General features: G+C 35.8%; 1 protein-coding gene across 8 annotated transcripts in view; it reads right to left on the minus strand.

Moving 5' to 3' along the window:
- LOC129242477 (protein spaetzle 5) overlaps positions 1-21,300 on the minus strand; it is a 62,031-nt gene that overhangs the window by 23,435 nt on the left and 17,296 nt on the right. For all 8 annotated transcript variants that reach the window (XM_054879138.1, XM_054879136.1, XM_054879137.1 and 5 more), the window contains 2 exons: positions 4,683-4,814; positions 134-285 (listed from right to left, as the gene is read on the minus strand). In XM_054879138.1, the coding sequence (XP_054735113.1) occupies positions 134-285; positions 4,683-4,739 (209 nt within the window). In that variant the 5' untranslated portion in view covers positions 4,740-4,814. The remainder of the gene's footprint in view (positions 1-133; positions 286-4,682; positions 4,815-21,300) is intronic.

Raw genomic sequence — 21,300 nt, forward strand, 5'->3', positions numbered from 1 at the left:
GATTACCCATTTTTGAGTTCAATATACCGAATTTACTTCAACGATTCTGTATATTTTTGAGGATTTTCGTCTTCAGCTTTCTACCAGCCAAAACAATATTGGTTTTTGGTAATAATAATCATGATTGACTTACGTTGGATAATTGTCCACGTGCTCGCAGTAGGTTCTGCCTGGTCGGGCGCACGATGGTGTTTGTCCCGGCGGCGCTGGTACAAACTGGCATGGTGGCGCTCCATATAAACCACACGATGGCACACTGTGCGCGGATGTTGTATAAACTAGTATCTGTGGAGAAAAGAAATTATGTACAAAAATATGAAATATGTATGGGAGAATAAATAACTAGATTTGATATTAATAAAATTGATAAACTTTTCTCCCGAAATAGTGCTGGAGATGCGGCCAATGCATGTATTGCTACTGCAACGCTTTCTGGGTATTAAATAAATAACTAAACTGACTCTTAAAATAATTTCGCATATATTGACTAATTATCACACTCAATGTATACTATACTCTTCCCACTCTATATGTTCAATGCAAATCGTCCACTGTTCTAAAAGTCTTCTTCTGTCAGCTCTTTCAGAATGCGTGTACCTTCTGTACCTGGGTAGAAATGCTTTGACAGTCAATGCAAAATAAGCTGGTTGTTGCGGGGATCGAAAGTTTAGTAAGGTGGTAGTAAGAACAACCAATTTTTCCTGCCACTGTACGGACTCTTTTTCCTCTCTTATTTCACAGAGTTCAGAAGAACGAATAGGTAGTCATTTTTGTCAGTTGTTTGACCCTTAGGAAGCCAATAAAGGGGTATAATCTCATGTACTTGAAAAAAAAGAATGATTGCTTTGAAGTTTGATTTCCCAGATTTTCGTTTCACTCTCGGTGAAGTTACCATAGTCTGCTGAAGGGCGATTGCTATTAGAAAATACGTTTTCTGTCACTTGATGTTTCATGTCAACAGTAGGTTTCGAGACCTTGCTTTGCCGAATGATTGTCACGCACAAACCTATTCGGCTAAGCTTCGACTCTAGCGAAAGTTACTTCTAAAGAAATTGTTATCAGTCTACAGACAATAAATGAAATTTGAAAAAAGGCGAGTCAAGAAGCACCAAGCTAAGGCGGAAAGAATAGAAGTGACCGAGAGAAAAAGATAGGATGGAATAGAGACAGAGACAGAAATAGCTAGTCCTGTGCGAATTTTCCATATTCTTTGGCGAATCTGAAAATATCCTCCAGTTTGAGAGATGGAGTTTAGTCATTCTCATGGCATCGTAACCCAAAATTCGTAGCCTTACTCCAGGTAGAACACTCACATAGAAAATGCTCAATGCTACCCGGGTGCTCTAAGCACGACAGGTAAATCGGGTCCTCAATGATTCTAATGATGGTCATATGCTGACCCCATGGGTTTGGTCCTGAAATAATACCAACCATCAGAAAACTGTCGAACTTTCCTCTAAAACTTGGTACAAAAAATGTTCGGTTTTTGTACCAAGTTTTAGAGGAAAGTTCGACAGTTTTCTGCTCGGGCTTGTCACAAAACACTTAACAGTTCTACTGGGCTCTAGACTGAACCATCATTCTTTTTGGAAATTGCATACATAATCGTTGATCCAATTCATGATTCGCTTTGGTCCCTGTGCTAATTCTGCACCATAAAAGAAGATTTTTTAGAGCTTCTCAAGGAAATTATTTTTTCGAAGTCAACCTTCCCGAGGTGAGTGATATTTTCACCGTTTGCTGAACAGCTGCAATGCTTCTTATTGCAATGTAACAATTCCTCGGAGCACAATCTAGTCTGGTCACTTAATATTGAGATGGTTAAAACGTCCTCGACATTACAATTTCCTATTTTGCCGCAACTAAATACATATGTGTTTTTAGGCCCTGCATCCAGTCGCCGAGACATCGATAAAGATTAGCATGATAATTAAAACCAAGCCTTATTCAATAAGGTGCATATAATTGACTGATAACTTCGGCTGTTAAAAATTATAAACAAGCGAATTAATCTTGCTTGGTAGAGTTTTCAATTTCCTTGGATTCGTTAATTCAAAATAAATAAATAATAAAAATTTTAAATAAAATCCAATGTTTGGTGAACAAATTTCGAGAAATTGGTTCTATCGAGGATGGAAAAAGGACTAGCAGACCAAAAACTGGACGTTCTATTGAGAACCTTCAATATCCATATCTCGACGTTCTCAAGAATTAGGTCTACATGAATCGACTGCTCATAGTGCGCATTTAAGGGGTAATATACAGTTAGAAGGTCGAAAAAAAGCAAATTTTCCAGAATTTTGTTTGAGAAAACTTTTAAATTTATTGATCCAAAAATGTATACATATATTATATTATCTTTTAACTGTATTGTAAGAATTAGTATTAGTAAAAATATGTAAATAATAAAATAAAAAATATATTTAAGAAGCTCGTGTTAAAATTTGTGACTAATCGGTTTAGCTGTTTTCGAGTAATGTTGGTCACCGACTTTCAGAACACCATTTTGAGAAAAACGCGTTTAAAGTTTGAAAAGCACTTTATATAGAATAAAAGCACTCTGAAACGCTTAAACGGAACGATATTAAATTTTCTGTGTGTATTCTTAAATATATGTACATTAAGAAAATAAAATAAAAAAAAATCGATTTTTTGAAAATTCTAACTGTATATAACCCCTCACATATAATTTTGAAAGATTATTTGAAAGATTACTTGTAATTGCATTCACACTTACATATGTACTATACATACCTTCTGCTCAAATATGAAAGAGACGGCATCAATAAAACGGTCCGCGGATGACATATGGCAAAAATAATTTTTTTTTGTTTTTTGGTAGGACTGTTATAAGCTTACATGCCAAATTTCAGCGTGATATGTCACATAGTTTGTTTTCTGTGCTACTGTAAACAAGTCAAGCTCGAGTGTGTTCTTTGAATTCTCTTTTATGACTTCAATTGTCTCAAAATGTTTTCCACGGAGCGGCAACTTGAGCTTGGGAAACAGGAAAAAGTCACATGGAGCCATATCATTTTTGTTCAAATAATCGCGAACAAGACGTGATGTGTGAGCTGGTGCATTATCGTGATGCAAGAACCATGACTTGTTGTCCCACAATTCCTTCCTTTTAAGACGAATGTTCTCGCGCAAACGCTTTAAAAAGTCTAAATAATATTCAGCGTTAACCGATTTTGCGATTTGTGCGATTTTCAAGCACAATTTCCTTTACTTTTCCGATGTTTTCGTCGTTTACTGATGTTGCTGGAATAACAAAATTTCAAACAAATTCTTTGAATTTCCATCGTTAAATTCGAAGAACACACTCGAGCTTATAAACAAAAAATTTATTTTTGCCATATGTCATCCGCGGACCGTTTTATTGATACCGTCTCTTTCATATTTGAGTAGAAGGTATATGCATTGGTATGAGTTGGGGTAAAAAATATCCCTCAATTTAATATGCGATAACTTTTTCATTTGGCAGTTAATAAATTTAATCAGTTTTTTTACATTTGGCAGTACGAAATTTATTGCGTTTAAAATTTGTTTTATGTACTGCTTTTGGGTTGTGATTCCTCAGTGGCGTTAACTCAAAGTGAACGTGCGACAAGGCGCATTTCCACCTCACTAAACATGTATGCAAAAGAAAGGCAACACCCAACAATGCTCGTGCAAAACATGAAACACCATTCCTTCCACAAAAAGTCAGCGTACGGCGTGCTGTTTAATTAGAATTCGGCCATATTTTTTTCAAGACAACAGATGCCGAGCGGTGATTGATAAATGGTTGTGGACCACGTCATATGAGTGCTTAATTTCAAAACTAGATGAACACGAAGAATAAGTCAAAATTTCCCTCAAATCTGGTGGATATAAGATATAATTTTTGATACATGAAAACATACAATTTCTTGCTTGAAATGGAAGCATGGCATAATTGATTCTTAATGCCACTCGTAAACAGCTGTTTTCTTTTAAAGCTGTTTTTTTTTACAAAGTAGACTCCCAATGTTTTTAAGGTTTTGTCCCATTGAATCTATATTTAAGGCAAAATTTAAAACAAACTCGTTGTAACAAATTCAAATCCATTTTTAAACTGTAAAAAGTGGAAAACACGTGCAGAGGTAGATTTACGCAAGATGGAGTAACTTTTACAACTGTCAAGGACTGGCGAGAAAATTTTATTGGGAATATAAATATATTAAAGATGTGGCAACCTAGAAAAAAAGGTAACTCAAATAAGTTGACATAGAGCGTCACCTGACTGTTCTTCTGGGAAATTTTTGAAAAAGCCGGTCGATTTTGAGTTCTTAACAATGTAATAATTCACTCACACAACTTCTAGTTTAGCGAATGGCGAATGGCAATGTCGTGGCAGCGTACTCCAATTGTAACAATCTGGGCATAACTTTTGACATACATACTAATTTTAGCACTGCATAGAAGGCCTTGTTTTTATTAATGCACCAACAAATATTACCAAACTCTCAGAAGCCAACGAATGAGATACAGATTTGCGCTACCTGACAAACACAGAATTAAGGTCGCAAACAAATTAAATTTACCTATTCCTACATATGTATATATTCTATGGCTAGTTGATACTCGTAAAAATACTACAGACATATGTGCAAACAGCTTAAAAGCCATAAAGTACGCGTACGCACCATTCAACTTACCACATAAATAAAACTAAAGCCATAATTACTATAGAAGCGAGAAATAATACTCTTCATTGTGACATAGATGTAGTAGATATATCTACGTGTGGTTTATGCATCTGTGTATCTGATGTTGCTGACGGAAAACAGCTGGAAAGAGGAAGCATAAAAAGAGTACAACTCTTTGTTAGTAAATTGATTGGCAAACAATTTTGTAAACATTAGCATGGACATGTGACAAAGGATAAGTAAATAATATGTAATATTGTATATATTTAGTATGCAAACAACTTAGTGCAATATATGTATGTATGTACATAATAAAAGTAAGTGATTAGAGTGTGGGTAATAAAATTGTTAAAGCTCATGGTGCTGATTGGAGTCATATTTTGTTATCACAAAAACAACAGACAAATTTACATACATACATAAATATTATATTTTCATACTTGTATATTTCAGCATTATATATTTATTTATGTATTTAAATACAAAGCCTATGAACAACAAACTCTTACAGATTTCACAAGTTTAGCAAACAACAAGAGAAAAATCAAGCTCCAATTGTATTCATTAAGGGGGCAGATACCTTTAAAATTTCGAAAAAAAATTTAAGTATTTCTTATATTATAGATCGTCAACCGCCCTGGGAGAGGTTGAATTTTCATGTATTCAAACTTTAGACGCATTTTTCTCAAAACTATATTTTTCGAATTGGCGTACACGATAACTCGAAAAGTTATTGACCGATCACCCTGAAATGTTCACACATCTTTTTTATGATACTAATTTTTATAATTTTTATTTACAAGTTTTCGAAAACTTTTCGAAAAAATAATTTTTTGGAAGCAAAAATAATAGGAAAATTCGCCCCAAAATTCTGTTTTTTTAAGCATTTAATTCCACGAGTTTTTTTCCATTTTTTTTAATTCATATAGAAATTATGACATTAATGAACAAAAAAATTTTTGGTTTTTTGTATTCAGGTCACTGACGCCGATGCTACAATGCCCGCCGATTGAAAAGCCCCGCTGCGACCTTCCGGGAGAATTGAATGTACATCCGCCATTTTAAATGATTAAAATAAAAAAAAAATGTATATTATTTTAATGTATAAATAAACTGTATGCCAATTTTGAAAAGATTATATTGAATTCTTCATTTTAAATAATTTGAATGAAAATCAGGGAAAATATGGCCGTTTACAAGTATCTGCCCCCTTAAGGGCGCGAAGAACTGGCGTTTCGGACATAGTTTGTCTCAAAAAGTACGTGACGGATAGATTAATGAGATGGCGCTTACCGTGGTACCGTTACTTTGCTCTCAGTGAATTTCACAATGAGTGACGTCATAATATATTAACACAATTGGTGACCAGTATGGCCAGATTACCATTTTCGTAACATGATTTAGCATTTTGTTTTGTTATTTAGTTTCGGAGTTTTAGTTCTTTCTTCATGACATTTTTCTAGCTTTTTCTAATTAAAATTTAATGTTTATAATTTTGTAAAATATACATTTTTTAAAAATTAGTTCAATATTTCACTCAGTTTTGTTTAGCTTTACTTTTTTTTTACACCATCTGGTCACATTATCCGCGATTGCGATTATTGTTGGTGTTCTTCTCCTTCCAGCAGTCAAATCTCTCTCTCGCTACTGCAATGTTGGCTAGCTTTGGATATAAAAACGCACTCAAATGTCCATTTAAAGAAAATAAAATACCAAATTTTTATTGAATTACTTAAAGAATTTTGTATGCGTGACAAATTGTCTTTAAAATGTGCACTCTTGCCCGCACCTAATCGGTATTCACAGATTCTGCAAGAGCGTTATACATGGCAGATGGGAGATCTTGCCAATTCATCTGCTTTTTCGTTAACTTCAATATTCCGATGGCCCGGAACCCAGATTTAGGTAACATTATGGTAAGGCTATTCCTCCTTTGTTCCACCACAATAGAGGTTGTTGCAGCTGAATCCAGTGCCTGGATTGCAGCTTGGCTATCCGAAAGAATAGCGATATTGCCCTTAAAAGAGAAATCTGAGATTAGTAGCCTACAAGCTTCCCCAATTGCAAGTATTTCCGCCTGGAAGACACTGCTGGCATTAGGGAGACGCACAGATGTTTAAAAATTTAAGTCTATAAGAATACCTATGTATCAGCTACAACACCACAATCCATTTTAGAACCATCTGTATAGACTGTAATGTCGAAGTTGTTTAGCGAGAATCCCTTATTCCATTCCTCCTTAAATGGAAAGAGAGTGGCAAAATTCCTATAGAATGTTACCGTCTGGACGATGTAGTCAGTCCTCACCGAGATCAACTGAGTTTGTCACAATAATAGACTTGCATGGCCATAAGTTTTTTTTCCAGCGACCCGCTTCATTTAGCCTAAATGCACTCATGGTGCAAAACTTCTACTTGAGTGTCAAAATATTGCGAAAGCCTCCACTGATAATATCCGCCAGTAGATGACAAGCATTGGTCTTTTGTTAGGGGGAAAAAAGGGCATGTCAGTCTTATTGAGTAGTCGGAAGAAGACACAGACAGTAGCTTTTAAAGCTGGAAAGTACATAACGATCTGATTGTGGTTATTGTTGATAGGCTAAGCCTCGAGAATGCTAAAAACTCAACCGGTATGGAATGCGGTTGTAAATATATTTACAACGAAGGCTGTGACAGAAAGCAAAATGCTCAGCAAGAGCGAAGAAGCACGTACAGGTTAGACCTGGTTTCGTTGACCCACTTGATGGAAGTTTGCTATCACAAAGTCCTATATAAAAAAAATTATACATTTACACACATAACCATTTACTCACAAGTCTATAAGAAGGTAGGATAAAAACGCCATATGCTAAATTTTAGGAGAAAACCAAGACACAATTTTTGAATTACGCAAGTTTGTTTTGCGTGTGATATAATAAAATGTGAGTGGTTTGGTAATAACTCATCATGTTCAATGAAGCGCTCAACAAAAGAGAAAGCGAAATTGCCCAAAACAAAGATAAATGCTTTAAAATTATAATAAAATTATTTGAACAATGAAATTGATAAAAAAGAAAACTTTTTGTTTTTGCATTAAATCTAAAAGAAGATGTTTGCATTAGTGTTTGTGTCCTCAAACAAATTGTTAAACAAATTCAATTATTTTTGAAGTCTTGTGAATTGTTTACTTCTTACGCAAACTAAATAAAAAGTCATATCAAACTTCGTCTCCATATTTTTTTTTCTTTTTTACACTAAAATATAGTAAACAAATTTATGAGAAATGAATTTTTAAAATTTACCTGGAATGATATTTAGTTAACTTTAGTTAAATCACGAGAAATGGCCAATGGAAAATTTATTATAGTAACGAACAAAGGTTATTGCTGAGTAAAACTATAATTTATAATAAAACATGTTGAAAAGATACTAAAATAATTTTGAGTTTATTAATTTAAAAATACATTTTTTCGCAAATAAAATCGTAGAATACGCAATCTAGATTAGTTCTCTAAGAGAGTCTTACCTTGTGTAATTTGTATTGTAGCTCGTGATATAAAAAGGATAATAATAACGAAGACTCCTGTTTGGAATGAGGAAGGCAATCAATATCGCCATTTATCACGTCAAACATAAAAGAAAGGTAGGAGATTGCCCTTCTGCTTCCAAGGGGCTTTATTAAAAATAGGACGGGATTTGTAGGGAGGGATGGGATCAGAAGGCGGCCGCCGTAGCCGAATGGGTTGATGCGTGACTACCATTCGGAATTCACAGAGAGAATGTAGGTTCGAATCTCGGTGAAACACCAAAATTAAGAAAAATATTTTTCTAATAGCGGTCGCCCCTCGGCAGACAATGGCAAACCTCCGAGTGTAGTTCTGCCATGAAAAAGCTCCTCATAAAAATATCTGCCGTTGGGAGTTGGCTTGAAGCTGTAGGTCCCTCCATTTGTGGAACAACATCAAGACGCACATCACAAATAGAAGGAGGAGCTCGGCCAAACACCTAAAAAGGGTGTAGGCGCTAATTATATATACAATATATATAAAGGCATATCCAAGAAAGATCTTTTGAGTATTCTCGATTCTATCAATGAGAAGCTTATGATGAGAACTCCAGATAAATTCAGCATTTTCATGTTTGAAACGAACGAAGAACGATATCTGTTGCAGTTTCAAAGTATACGGATCTTGGAAATTGGAACTATTTAAACGCAGAAAACCTAGATTATCGTACGATTTATATGATAGGCTGGTGTGATTGATGAACGCGAAATTCTTTAATTTCATCGACATTCTTAAGACCAGTTCCAAAGATGCCAGTATAGCCTTCTATTCCTGCAAATCTATGTTCCGCAAAAAAATGGGTACCCAAGCCACAGGACGTGCTGTGGATGTACAGCGTAATGGCCAATTTTAACGTATGGATGCCTGGTTTGGTGGAAAGCTCTTCGGAAGGTCTATAGTATCACTAAACTAAGGAGGGGGCAAAGGACTGCACTTACTTCCCATCGACTTTTACGTTATTTCCAGCGCGACTCAAAGTGCAATCAGATTAAAGGAGGTTGGCCTTTGGAGGCAATCTCTCAAGGAACATGGTAGCATTTTTGGATAGTTAACACCTTATTTGTACGAACTTCAGACAGATCTCTCCATCCGCAAACTGGAGTTTGAGGGTTGTGCCAGGGCAATCTTTCCTAATAGGCAGGATTGGATCGAGTGGAAAATCTACACCGAAGCTTGTAATCCTGTCTTCACTAATGGCTCCAAGATGGAATCGGGAGTCGGAGTAGAGATTTTCGCTTAATCAACCAATCTCCTATCTATCTTCTTTCAATTGCAGAATACTGCTAGTATTTTTCAGAAGAAGTCTTTGCGACCCTGTAGGCATGCAAAATGCGTAGGGAACGTGAGAGAGAGGGAGATATTAACATTTTCTCCGATAGTCAAGCCGCAACCAAGCCTTTGACGACGCTACCGTGCAGAATCACACTAGTAAACTCCTGTAAGAAGGACATCAAATATCTTGGGTGCGCTGGTAACATTTCTCTAACTGGGTTCCAGAACACATGAACATGACGGGAAATAAAATTGCTGATGAGCTTGCTAGGAAGGGAACTGAAATTGCCTCAGGGACCTCCTACCCGGTCATCAGCACCCCCCTGACAGTTGTTAAAGGGGAACTGCACTAATTATTTCTCAGGAAAGTGAAGAAGGCATGAAGCTCCATTTTTAAATGTGCTATTTCGAAAACCCTGGCGGCCACCGTAGCCGAATGGGTGGGTGCGTGACTACCATTCGGAATTCACAGAGAGGTTCGTAGGTTCGAATCTCGGTGAACCATCAAATTAAGAAAAACATTTTTCTAATAGCGGTCGCCCCTCGGCAGGCAATGTCAAACCTCCGAGTGTATTTCTGCCATGAAAAAGCTCCTCATAAAAATATCTGCCGTTCGGAGTCGGCTTGAAACTACAGGTCTCTCCATTTGTGGAACAACATCAAGACGCACGCCACAAATAAGAGGATTGTTTCATATACAACCACAGGACATCGTTCACGAAATTCATCCTGCGAGAATCGGCAGTCATATCGAGGCTTGATATACCAGCGTTTCGCAGAGGCTAAGTACAGTGCTTTAATATCAAAAGTTGAAGTAAACTGATCAATGTACTCCTGTCTCGATAATTCGCATCGAAAATCACAATAAATTACCGCACTAAAATTTGTTCGAGTTAATTTCAATTTTTAAGCGAGATGAATGTTTCAACTCACTAAAAAAGGCCAAATAAAGCTCGTAAGTGCAAACATTATGTATAAGTTTATGCTAAAAAATATCAAACTTTTCGGTGAAAATGTCGCCCAGCTCATCACTCCCAGTGTTACAAAGGCTTATAATATGAAAAGCAACCCTCGTAGTTATTAGAAGTACAAGAAATTGATTTAAAAGTGCTTAGCGCTGCTATTTATTATTTTTAAATTTTTATACATGTCGTATGAGTGAAATTTCACCTTTCACAACTTAGAGAATAAAGTTAGTCTTTGCAAACAACATCTTTAAGCCATTCCATTAGAAAACACGATTTAAATTTACAATGCACTTTAGTAATAATGAGAAAAGTGCCGGTTGAGGATTAAAAGTTAATTATTTTATTATAGGCAACTACCACCTTGATCAAAAAGTTCCCGAAATATATTCAGGAATTTCAAAATACCAGTTTATTCCTAAGAATTGATATTATCGGCTTTAAAATTCTCCCCTTGAAACATTTCTGGAACACTTTTCCCGGTATAGCTAAAAGAGTCGTACTCGATTTTTTCATTACTTCCTTTCGGCGTTCCCCGTAGTGGTTAACTCGGTCAAACAAAAAAAAACCACTGGGAGTCATATCAGGTGATTTATAGGGGTGTTAGATTGTATTCCTTTCTTTCTTGGTCAAAAATTCATGGAAACTGATGTATGACGGTACGTAATCATTGTACAAAATACACGAGTTGTGTTCCTTCAACTCACTTCAATTTTTGCAAATAAATCAGTTGACTTAGAGCATCACCGAACAGTTATTCCGGGAACTTTTTGATCAAGGTAGTACTTAACTATGGGTTTACAATTCGCAATCACTTTTTAACTCATTAATTTTAGTTTTTGCTATAAATTACCAGTTAATATAATACTTGAAATAAACGGTATCGATGATTGAAATGGGCGGGTGCTCGCTAGGCGCTCATTAAGGCAAATAATTATTAGTTAAGTTTTAATAACCACCAATAGCCTTTCATTAGCTTTTTGTTTGCCTACTTATTGGCATAGCTTTGTAACTTCTCAAATCTTGCATTTAATTGACGGGCGCCATTGCGCGAATACACAAATAGAAATTGCAAAATGCAAGCAAGTGGGCAATGATAAAAAAGTGTTAAAAGTGCAGTCATGATTCGATCGGCACTCAGCATAAATTAACATCAGTTGCAAAGTAAATGCTGTCACTTGACTCTAACGACTTTTAACTACTTTAACTACATAAATGCATACGAGTATTTTTCTTTTTGCACATGGAAAGGTGACAATTTCGGTTTTAGTTAATTTTTTATTTTCACTTCAATCAATTTTTTTTTGCAATTTTTTTCGAGGGTTCATTGTCACATCTACTCACTTCATTCGTATGAAATGTGTAGGTTAATTGCCTTGTTTATTGCACTTTTATAATGAACTTTAGTACCGCATGGCTTATTTGGTATTCAAATAATATCTTTGAAGAAAAATTAAATGCTTGTTGTGCTTTGATTTTTATGGGATTTTTTCATTGTACCTCAAACTATTTAAGTTACCTAATGACTTGTGTGTAGAATTTCAAATTAAATTTCATTGATGTAATAAAAATCTTATCTACATTCCACTTCGTCATTTTAACGTAGTGCAGTTTGTGCAATAGTGGGTCAGATCTGTTTTGAGCAGAGGTATGCAAAAATAAACTTGAACAAAATGATGTGGTAAAGGAAGTGCACATAAAAACCAAAAATAGTATATATGCCAAACCAAAAATAGTATATTAAGTTCTGCGGCTCACGCGATTTTTTCCAGCATCAGGTTAAAGGAGTCATCCAGTCTGAAAGCTCGTTAGGCATCAAACGGCTCGGAGTGGTCCTTCGCAATTCTGATGGCGCCACTGGTATTGAGCAACGTCATTTCAGATAGCGCGGCATATATATGGTATATATATTTATATATGTATAATTGGCGATCTCCGAATGGTAGTCATGCACCAACCCATTCGGCTACGGCGGCCGATAAGTAACTTCTTTTCGTACTATCTAATGCAGCTTTAAAAAAAAGAATATTTGGCAGATTGTAGATTTCGCAGGTCTAATGTCCCACTGATAAGGTCCAATCAGTTGCTTTTTTTGGCCACAGACAATACGCTCGTTAAGCACTTTTACGCGATATTTAGAAGGCTAATCCTACGGTAATTGCCGCAGATTGCAGGATCACCCCTCTTAGGGATTGGACAGATTAAATTCAATTCCAATTAGCAGGCATGTTTTCATACGACCATATTTTGTATAGGAGCTGAGGCAGCCACCTTATCATCACCTCGCCGCTATGTCCGTCGGCTCCCGCGGCTTAATTGTTCTTTAGCCGCGTTAACGCTATTCTCAACTCGTCATGGTTAGATTGCGGAACGGCAGTTCCGTCGTCAACGATTGGGGTATTGGGATATTCACATTCTCTGTGACATACGCAGCTGTCAGTGTTTAACAAGTTCGAAAAGAGTTCCCTCCATAATCCTTCCATCAATCCAACATGATCGATCTGATTTCGCGGTTTCCGATCAGAAGCCAGCCACGTAGCTTGGTGTATTTTTTTAGGAAGGACCGCTCTAAGAAAAAATGTTATGGCTTAATATCTGAACTGACTTTTTTTAATGGTTAGCCAATTGCATCCAAAACAATATCAACTATTAACGAAACAAATATTATTATTATTGTGAGAGGATACAGCACTGCGACCTGAAATATCTATTGTAATCCTTGCATAGATTCAAAGTATTTGTTTTTAGTCAAACTCCTGTAATAAATTTCCTTCTCTGGTAAAATATTTTTACCCAGGCATTGTTTCGATTATGTATCAGTGCTGAGTATGTCGCCAACACATTTTTGACGGCTTCAACTTACTCCCTACAGTACCTGTAAGTTCCATTGGAGTAGATCCCCAGATTATATATCCATATGTATATAATTGGCGCTTACAGTCTTTTTTTGGTGTTTTTTGGGTCGAGCTCATCCTCATATTTGTTATGGGCGTCTAGATGCTTCTTTTCAAATGGAAAGATCCGCAGTTTAAAGCCGGCTCCTAACAGCAGATGGTGTTTTTTTATGAGAAGTGTTTTGTGGCGGAAATACACTCGGAGGCTCGCCATTGTCTGTACGAGATTTCAAATCTGTACACTTCTGAATGGTAGTCACTCATCAGCCCACCCGGCTACGGCAGTCAAATATTTTCCAAATCCAAACCACAATGGCTAGTTACGCGATTGGGCAACTAATGAGAACAGTTTATTATGCACGACTTGAGCATATACTTAATATTCGCGTAGGTATCGTGAATTGGACACCAAGTTCGTGCCGTTCGAGCCCGCTAAGTTTTTCTTATGGGGGGGTTTTTTTTGAATAAGCCGAAATCGGCCGATGCTATTATAGTAAATTCACGAAAGCCTTACAACAATTTGAGCATGCAGATACATCGTGCCCTAAGCCAAAGTCTTCCCCATGAGGGAACTCTACTCGTTTCATGTTCGACTTATTTATGACTCTTAACACCGTCAACCTTTCAGCGCTACTAAAATACATTAAAAACTCCACAAACATCGGTGATGGAGAGGTGGTCGACGAATTATTTATATTGTACGAAATCAGCTGTAATACTTTGAGGTCAAATATATATAATTTTCTATATTTCAAAGCTCTCCAACCACCAGAAGGATCTTTACTGAACTTCACGCTAATGAAACTTATGCCCGAAGGTAAACGATGATCCTTCCAATTATTCTCGCTTCTTCAATGCACGGAACCTAATTTGGTTTACACCTCTCACGTAGCTGGTTTTATTCTCTCAACCCGCCTTTTTGGAAAACCTGAGAGATTTCATGTCAAATGATCCAAATATTTTGGATATTGTGGTAAATTTTTCTGAAAACTGCTTTATTTGTATGGTTGATTATAATAAGAAGTAAACTAAAAAAAAAATTCACAATTTTCGGATTTATCCAATATTGCAAATTTTACTGTAGGGTTCTTTAAAATGAAATATCTTCGGTTCTTTCAACATTTTTATAAAGGCTTTCTTTTCTAATTTTTTATGATAAAGTAAACTTTTTTTTTAATATGTTGTATATATTTTCTTATTCAAAATTGTTTGGGAGAATTTTTTTTTGTGATTTTTGAAAGAAAGACTACTCACATATTTTTCTAATTATTTTTTAATAAGTAGCTGAGACTATGCTCTGTAATCCCTACAAGTTTCATAAAAGCTGCCATAAATTTTAGAGTTATATTCAAATACGTACGTAGTCGAACGGGTTGGTGCGTGACTAACATTCGGAAGTGCACAGGTTCGAATCTCCGTGCATGCAACACCAAATGATAGAAAAAGTTTTTTCAAATAGCGATCGCCTCTCGGCGGGTAATAACAAACCTTCGAGTGCAATGAAAAAACTCCATGAAAAAGCTTCTCATTTCCCGTTCCGAGTCGGCTTAAAACTGTACGTTTCTCCATTTCTGGAACAATATTAAGACGCACACCACAAATAGAGGCTATAGAGCTAAAGAGCTTGGCTAAACTTCCAATAAAGAGTGTCAGAGCCAATTATATAGGTATATAATACGAACAGCAAATCAGTGCAAAATACTGTAAATTTTCGTGTAACATATTCGAAGTGATAGGGATCGAGCCCTTGAACCAAGAACTGGCTTGCCATGCCCAAGCATTCCGTATATCCACTTCATAAATTATTGAACTGAACTTAACCACAAATTAAACTCCAAGTTAACCTAGTAAAATAAATGAAATAAAATTTAATTTAAAAACCGCAATAGCATTTAACAGCTCATACGATCGATTTTTTATAATGAAGTACTAGAAACACCTTAGCCGCAGGCAAGTAATATATGTAGGCTGCAAATATTGCCTGTAATGACTGGGTAATTGACATAGAGGCTGGTTAAATATTCATCATCACAAAAAATGGATTACTTTCCCATGTATTGTAAAGGTGGAATATTTTGCGCTGTTGAGAATTTTGATTTGTGATTGTGCATAAAAAGAAATTTGGAAACAAATAAAACAAGTAAGGAAGTGCTAAATTCGGTAAGAACAGAACTTTAAATACCCGCGCACAGTTTAGTAAAATTTATTTTGGGCTGGCCGCTAAGTTTTGGAATCCAACAAACTCCATGTGTTATAGGCTATAGTTACAGCAGACAGACAGATGAGCGGAAAATGTAAGCCCATGTATGGTATAACGAGGAGGCGTGGTTTTATACAATCTCAATAATTATTATGTCGGATCTAAATGAGGTGGCGAGCAACACGTGGTGGTGGCGCCTCCCTTTTTCCAAAACTTTATTTTTGACAGATATATTAATTTTTTTTGTTGGTTTTGAGAATTAACTTGACATTAAAGGTTATGGTGGTTGTTGACCGATTTCGCCAATTTTCAATACCATCCTATTTTGGAGAGTAATATGCGTGCGAGCTTGGTAAGCTGATAGAGGCTGCTGGTGAACAAAACTGATGTTAGCTCTCACGTCCGACCGTATGCCGCAGATCTTCCTGTCATTAAGTAGAAGGGGCCATAGACAGCTGGTTGGACTGATGATGGGCCACTTATTATGGGCGAAGCACATGCAAAATGTAGGCATATCCGACAGTGCGCTCTGCTCAGCATGTGGAGAGAAGGATGAGATGGTGGACTACTTTCTGTGCGTCTGCCCGCTCTGTTTGCTTGAATCAGGCTTGAGGTCTTTGGCCCTGATATGTTAAGAAGCGACCACCTTGGCTTCTTACCACTATAAGATCTACTCAGATTTCTTCGGAGGTCAGGTGGATTTAAAGAAAATAAAAAGGGGACTTGAGTGCAGTACAATGGACTTAAATTTGTCTAATGCTTGTTAGTTTGTCTCGAAAAAAAAAGTGTAACGAGTTTCATAGAAATATATGGATTTTTGCTGGAGTTATCGTGCGCATGGATAGATATAGCTAAATTGACTCCACTGATCATTCTCATCCTTTCGGTTTATATTTGTACGACTACACAAATCTATCTCGCTTGTTCTATACTGCCACATACAACCGTTATGTGAACAAAATTCCAATACCCTTGAGTATAAATGCAGCCAAAAGGCAATTTCTTTAAGCAAGAATAAATTACCAGAAAATGTGATACTTATCACACAAATAGTAAAGAGCTCAATTTAATATTCGCATACCAATGTGATACAGTTATTCATAGATAGTAGTTATTGACGTTTTTCTGTGGTTCATTGCTTTAATAAAATTATTTGCCATTAAAATTCAGCATATAGAATAAACAGGATTTCATGAATAATTAAGAATGCAAAAAATAAATTTATCCAAGAATTTCAATATTTGTTTTTGTTAGAATACAGGTGTACCGAAAACGATTATTTCATGGCAAATGGTTGGACAGCAGGGCATATATTACTTTTAGCCAAGTGTTGTTAACTTTTAGAGTTTTGTAAACAACTTAATTCGGAAGAGAATGATTTTATGAAATAAACAACAACAGAAAAGTGACAAGTGAATGCGTAAACCAATAAATGCTGTTCAATTACGAGCACATAGACTTGACAATTGTCTGGTTAATATGTTCATTAGTGACGTCGATTCAAACAAACGCAAAAAATTAATTGACATTTCAAAGTTCACTAAAACTACTTTCAACTGTCCAGTGGTTGGAGAACTTATTTCAAGTAATTATTTTGTGTTATTTGCCAATTCACATACATACATGTATCTACATACACATACATGTTCATATGCATGTGCATAAGCACATAGTTCATAATGATTTTTAAGCCAGCATAAAGTGTTTCTTTGAAAGAAAAACAAAGCATTCCCGCAGTATACAATATATGGTCCTCCATGCAATATACAAATATGGTCCACCAACAATACTTTCAACTTCCGGGAGCAAAACAACTTAAATTGAAGTCATAAGAATGTGGTCCAACCTTAATATTATTTATAGCTCATTTCCTATGCTCCACAAATAAGCTACTACCCAACTGTATGTACCTAGTACCGGACAAGTTTTACTATTTTAGCCTTCGCATATATGATCATATTTACCTGCATACATATTTGCATATATCCACATATTTATGTAAATATAAAGGTACGTGCATATCTTATAATAAATGGGAATTTGGCAAACTTAGCTCAAACTAGCACATTTTGAGACAGTACCAGTCCAATCTCAATGCCCAACTGCTAACTTCCCCTGACGTAGAGCTATGCTAATGACTGTAGCAGATACTTTCTGCATTTTGAGCTTGTTCCGGGTGGTTCATTTGACACTTGGAACTCAATTTAATTCAACAAAATTTTATATAAAAAACGCATGCATGATTTTCAGAAAATCTTTTTATTGGAAGAGTGAAGCTTTTCATTAAACCTGGAATAAAATATCATTCAAATGATTTGTACGGCTAGTTAATCCGGCCAACCTAATTTTTTAGTACATTTTCAGCACTTTCGGCTCTTATGAAACCTCGACTCAGTTTTTCTGATTTTTCATCCACCATTATCCTATAAAAAATATAGTAGAAAATCGAATGTAAGTCTCACTGTGCGGCAAGTAGCACCGTGCAGTTTCAATAAAATATTTTCATCACTCTCTGGAATTTGTATGTAAGTAGTAGTTATTGCCGAAGGGCAGGAAGTATTTTTCATTAAATTGATACTTAATATCGACAATGGGATTTGAATCCTAACCCATCCAATGGTAGTCACGCACAAACCAATTCGGCTATGGCGGCCACCTCTTCTAAGTGGGTACACAAAAAAATCGGAGTTGGCCATTGAGTGTAATGGTCAAAAAAGAATGGTCTGTTGATACCGCTCAATCCTAATCGGCACCTAACAAGCGCTCGTTATTGGGTCCTAAGCTTTTTCATGAGGACGTGAGGATTTTCCGGTACATCACAGATTTCTTTTGCTGTGAAATTTCAGATTTTTCGCACATCGGACCGACTGAAAAAAAAGGTAATTTAAACTATATTTCTGGTAACTATATAGAGGCAATTAGTAGGCTTAAAAATAAGAGTTGTGGCAGCGACGCAATCTATGCGGATGCTTTCCATTTGAATACGACCGGCCCATTCGGGTCATGTTCTGCGATTTCGATGTAACTCAAATATGTTGCTCTCTGGTCAAATAATGAGACACGTATTTTTTTGTTCGCCCGAAAAATTTTTTTTCAAGAGTTATCGGCAATTTTGTTTTTCGGCTCAAAATCGATTTTTTGTAATTATATAAGAAAACAATTTTTTTAAATGCCCATAACTTAGTCAAAAATGAACCGAATTTAATAATTCTGAGTTCAAAATGATCGTCATTATTTACACGAGCGACTTAATGTAGAAAGCATTGCAAAAAAGTAGTTGAACATTTTTTATTTAGCAAAAAAGAAAAGAAATTGAAATATTTTCGAAATTTAATATTTCAAAAAGTGTATTTTTTTTTTTATTATATTACTTTTTCCAAATCAAGAAGACACCTCAAACTTCAATTGAACTGAATGCCCAGTAGCTAAAATGAGTTGTTTTTGAGTAATGAATTTTTGAGTAAAAAACATGTTTCGCACTTTTTGTTTTTTTGAAAAAAAAAATTTTCAACTATTTTTTTGCAATTGTTTCTACATGAAGTCATTTGTGTAAGTAATGACTATTATTTTGAACCCAAAATCATTAAAATCGGTTCATTTTTGACTAAGTTATGAGCATTAAAAAAAAAATTCTTATATAATGAAAAAAAAAATCGATATTGAGCCAAAGAACAAAATTGCCGATAAATCTTGAAAAAAAATTTTTTCGGGCGAACAAAAACATACGTGTCTCATTATTTTGACCAGAGAGCAACATATTTGAGTTACATCGAAATCGCAGAACATGACCCGAATAGAACGGTTGAATTGCAATGGACAGCATTTGCGGAATTATTAACATATAGTGGATATGAACTCCACAAATGTATACATCAATTACTATTGCAAATATGTTTACAAGAAAAACTGCCCACACGATGGAAAGAAAGTATGAATGGACCAATACTTAAAAACGTGATAAAACCAAGTGTGAAAACTTCTCTCTGCTGAATACATGCTACAAAATATTTTCAAATACTCCCTACAAAAGCCAAATGAAAAAAAATATCGGCGACTATCAATGCGGCTTCAGGGCAGAGCGATCAACCATTGGCCAATGTATTTTGCTGTTCCAGATATTTGAAAAATGTAAGGAATACAAAGTTATGCTAAGTTGCCCTCTTATACATATATGCATATTGAGCATCATTTAAAGATGTTGGGCATACCTTGTAAATCAGTACGCCTAATTGACATAACTTTAGCAAACACTTGGCCAAAATTGAGAATCCAAGATAATGTCACCGACCGTTTTGAACCGATCTCAGGTGTTAAAGGGAGATCCGCTTTCAACCCTGCTTTTCAACCTAGTACTACCCGCTGTTATAGATCCCGGAGTCACAATTTTTTGCAAATCTACACAAATGTGTGCCTATGCGGATGGCATCGTGATTATAGGCAGAAACAAAGACGCTATGCAAGAAACATTTTTGTGTCTAGAATCGTATGCTTGGATACGAAGAAAAAACCGAGTATATGGAAGATGCAGCGCGCAACACATAACTTACAAATCGGCAGCTGTAGTTTTGAAATAGTCAATGAATTTAGGTACCTTGGAGTTGTGCTGAATGCACAGAGAGATACCTCTGTTGCCATACAAAATAGAACAATAAGTATTACTTCCCGCATACAAAACTGATGTAGTCGAGATTACTTTCTAGAAACCGGAAACTATGAATATACAAAAGATATATGGTATTCATATTCGAAGCCTAAGCGCTGAGGCCTACTAAAATAGATGAGTTAAATTGTTTTAAAAGAAAAATTCTAAGAAATATATATGACCTTGAAGACGGTACCTGCGCATTCGGTACAACGACGAGTTGGACACACTTATCAGGGATATAAATGTAATCAGGTACATCAAAGCGCAAAGGATTCGATGGTACAGCCACATTCGCCACATTCTACGAATGAGCAACGATAGAGCTATGAAAAAAATCTTCAAAACAAATCCACAAAGCGACAGAAGAAGAGGCCGACCCAGAAAGCGATGAAGAGATGACATTGAAGGCGGCTTTGGAGCTATGGGGATATCTAATATCAAAAGCTGATGGCCGAGTGGCGTAGAGGCTAATTGTAACGGAAGCTATGGTTCACCACAAACACGCCATGGGTAACAAAGGCACAATTTTAAGTCTTTCCGACTCAAATAAGCTCCAGTCGCGGCTTAGCCTTCAGCTAAATTTTAATAAATGCTTTCCGTTATCATTTTTTAAGTCTAGTCAGTAATTTGCTACTTCATATTTAATTAAGGAATCGTGTCTCGCCTTTATAAATTAAGTTTCGCATCCGGGTGTAATTTTTTATTAAAAACTCATATTTCTGAGTCAATAAATTATAAAATTTGAAAGCCATAATCCTCACTTGACTTCATATGCAGCTTGGATCATACCTTTTATTCATACGATCACGAATTAGAGATGTTGTAAGAAACACAACCGCCTCACTATTTTTGAGAATTTCGAGTTCAAACTGTTCCACTATGCCTCCATATAGCATCAACTTGTTACTGGTTCCGTAAAAAGTAACTAATCCACATGAGTAACTGCAGTTGTTCTGTTTTTTTGTTTTTCTTTTCTTCGAAACGACCTATTCATGTGGGGTGCCATTGAGACAGCAAAGACTCAAAACACTCAACCATTAATGGCCACTATTTTTACAATTTCAATATCGAGTCATAATATATGTATATATATATACATACATACCA

The sequence above is a fragment of the Anastrepha obliqua genome, chromosome 3, assembly GCF_027943255.1.
Source record: "Anastrepha obliqua isolate idAnaObli1 chromosome 3, idAnaObli1_1.0, whole genome shotgun sequence".
NCBI classification, from domain to species: domain Eukaryota; kingdom Metazoa; phylum Arthropoda; class Insecta; order Diptera; family Tephritidae; genus Anastrepha; species Anastrepha obliqua.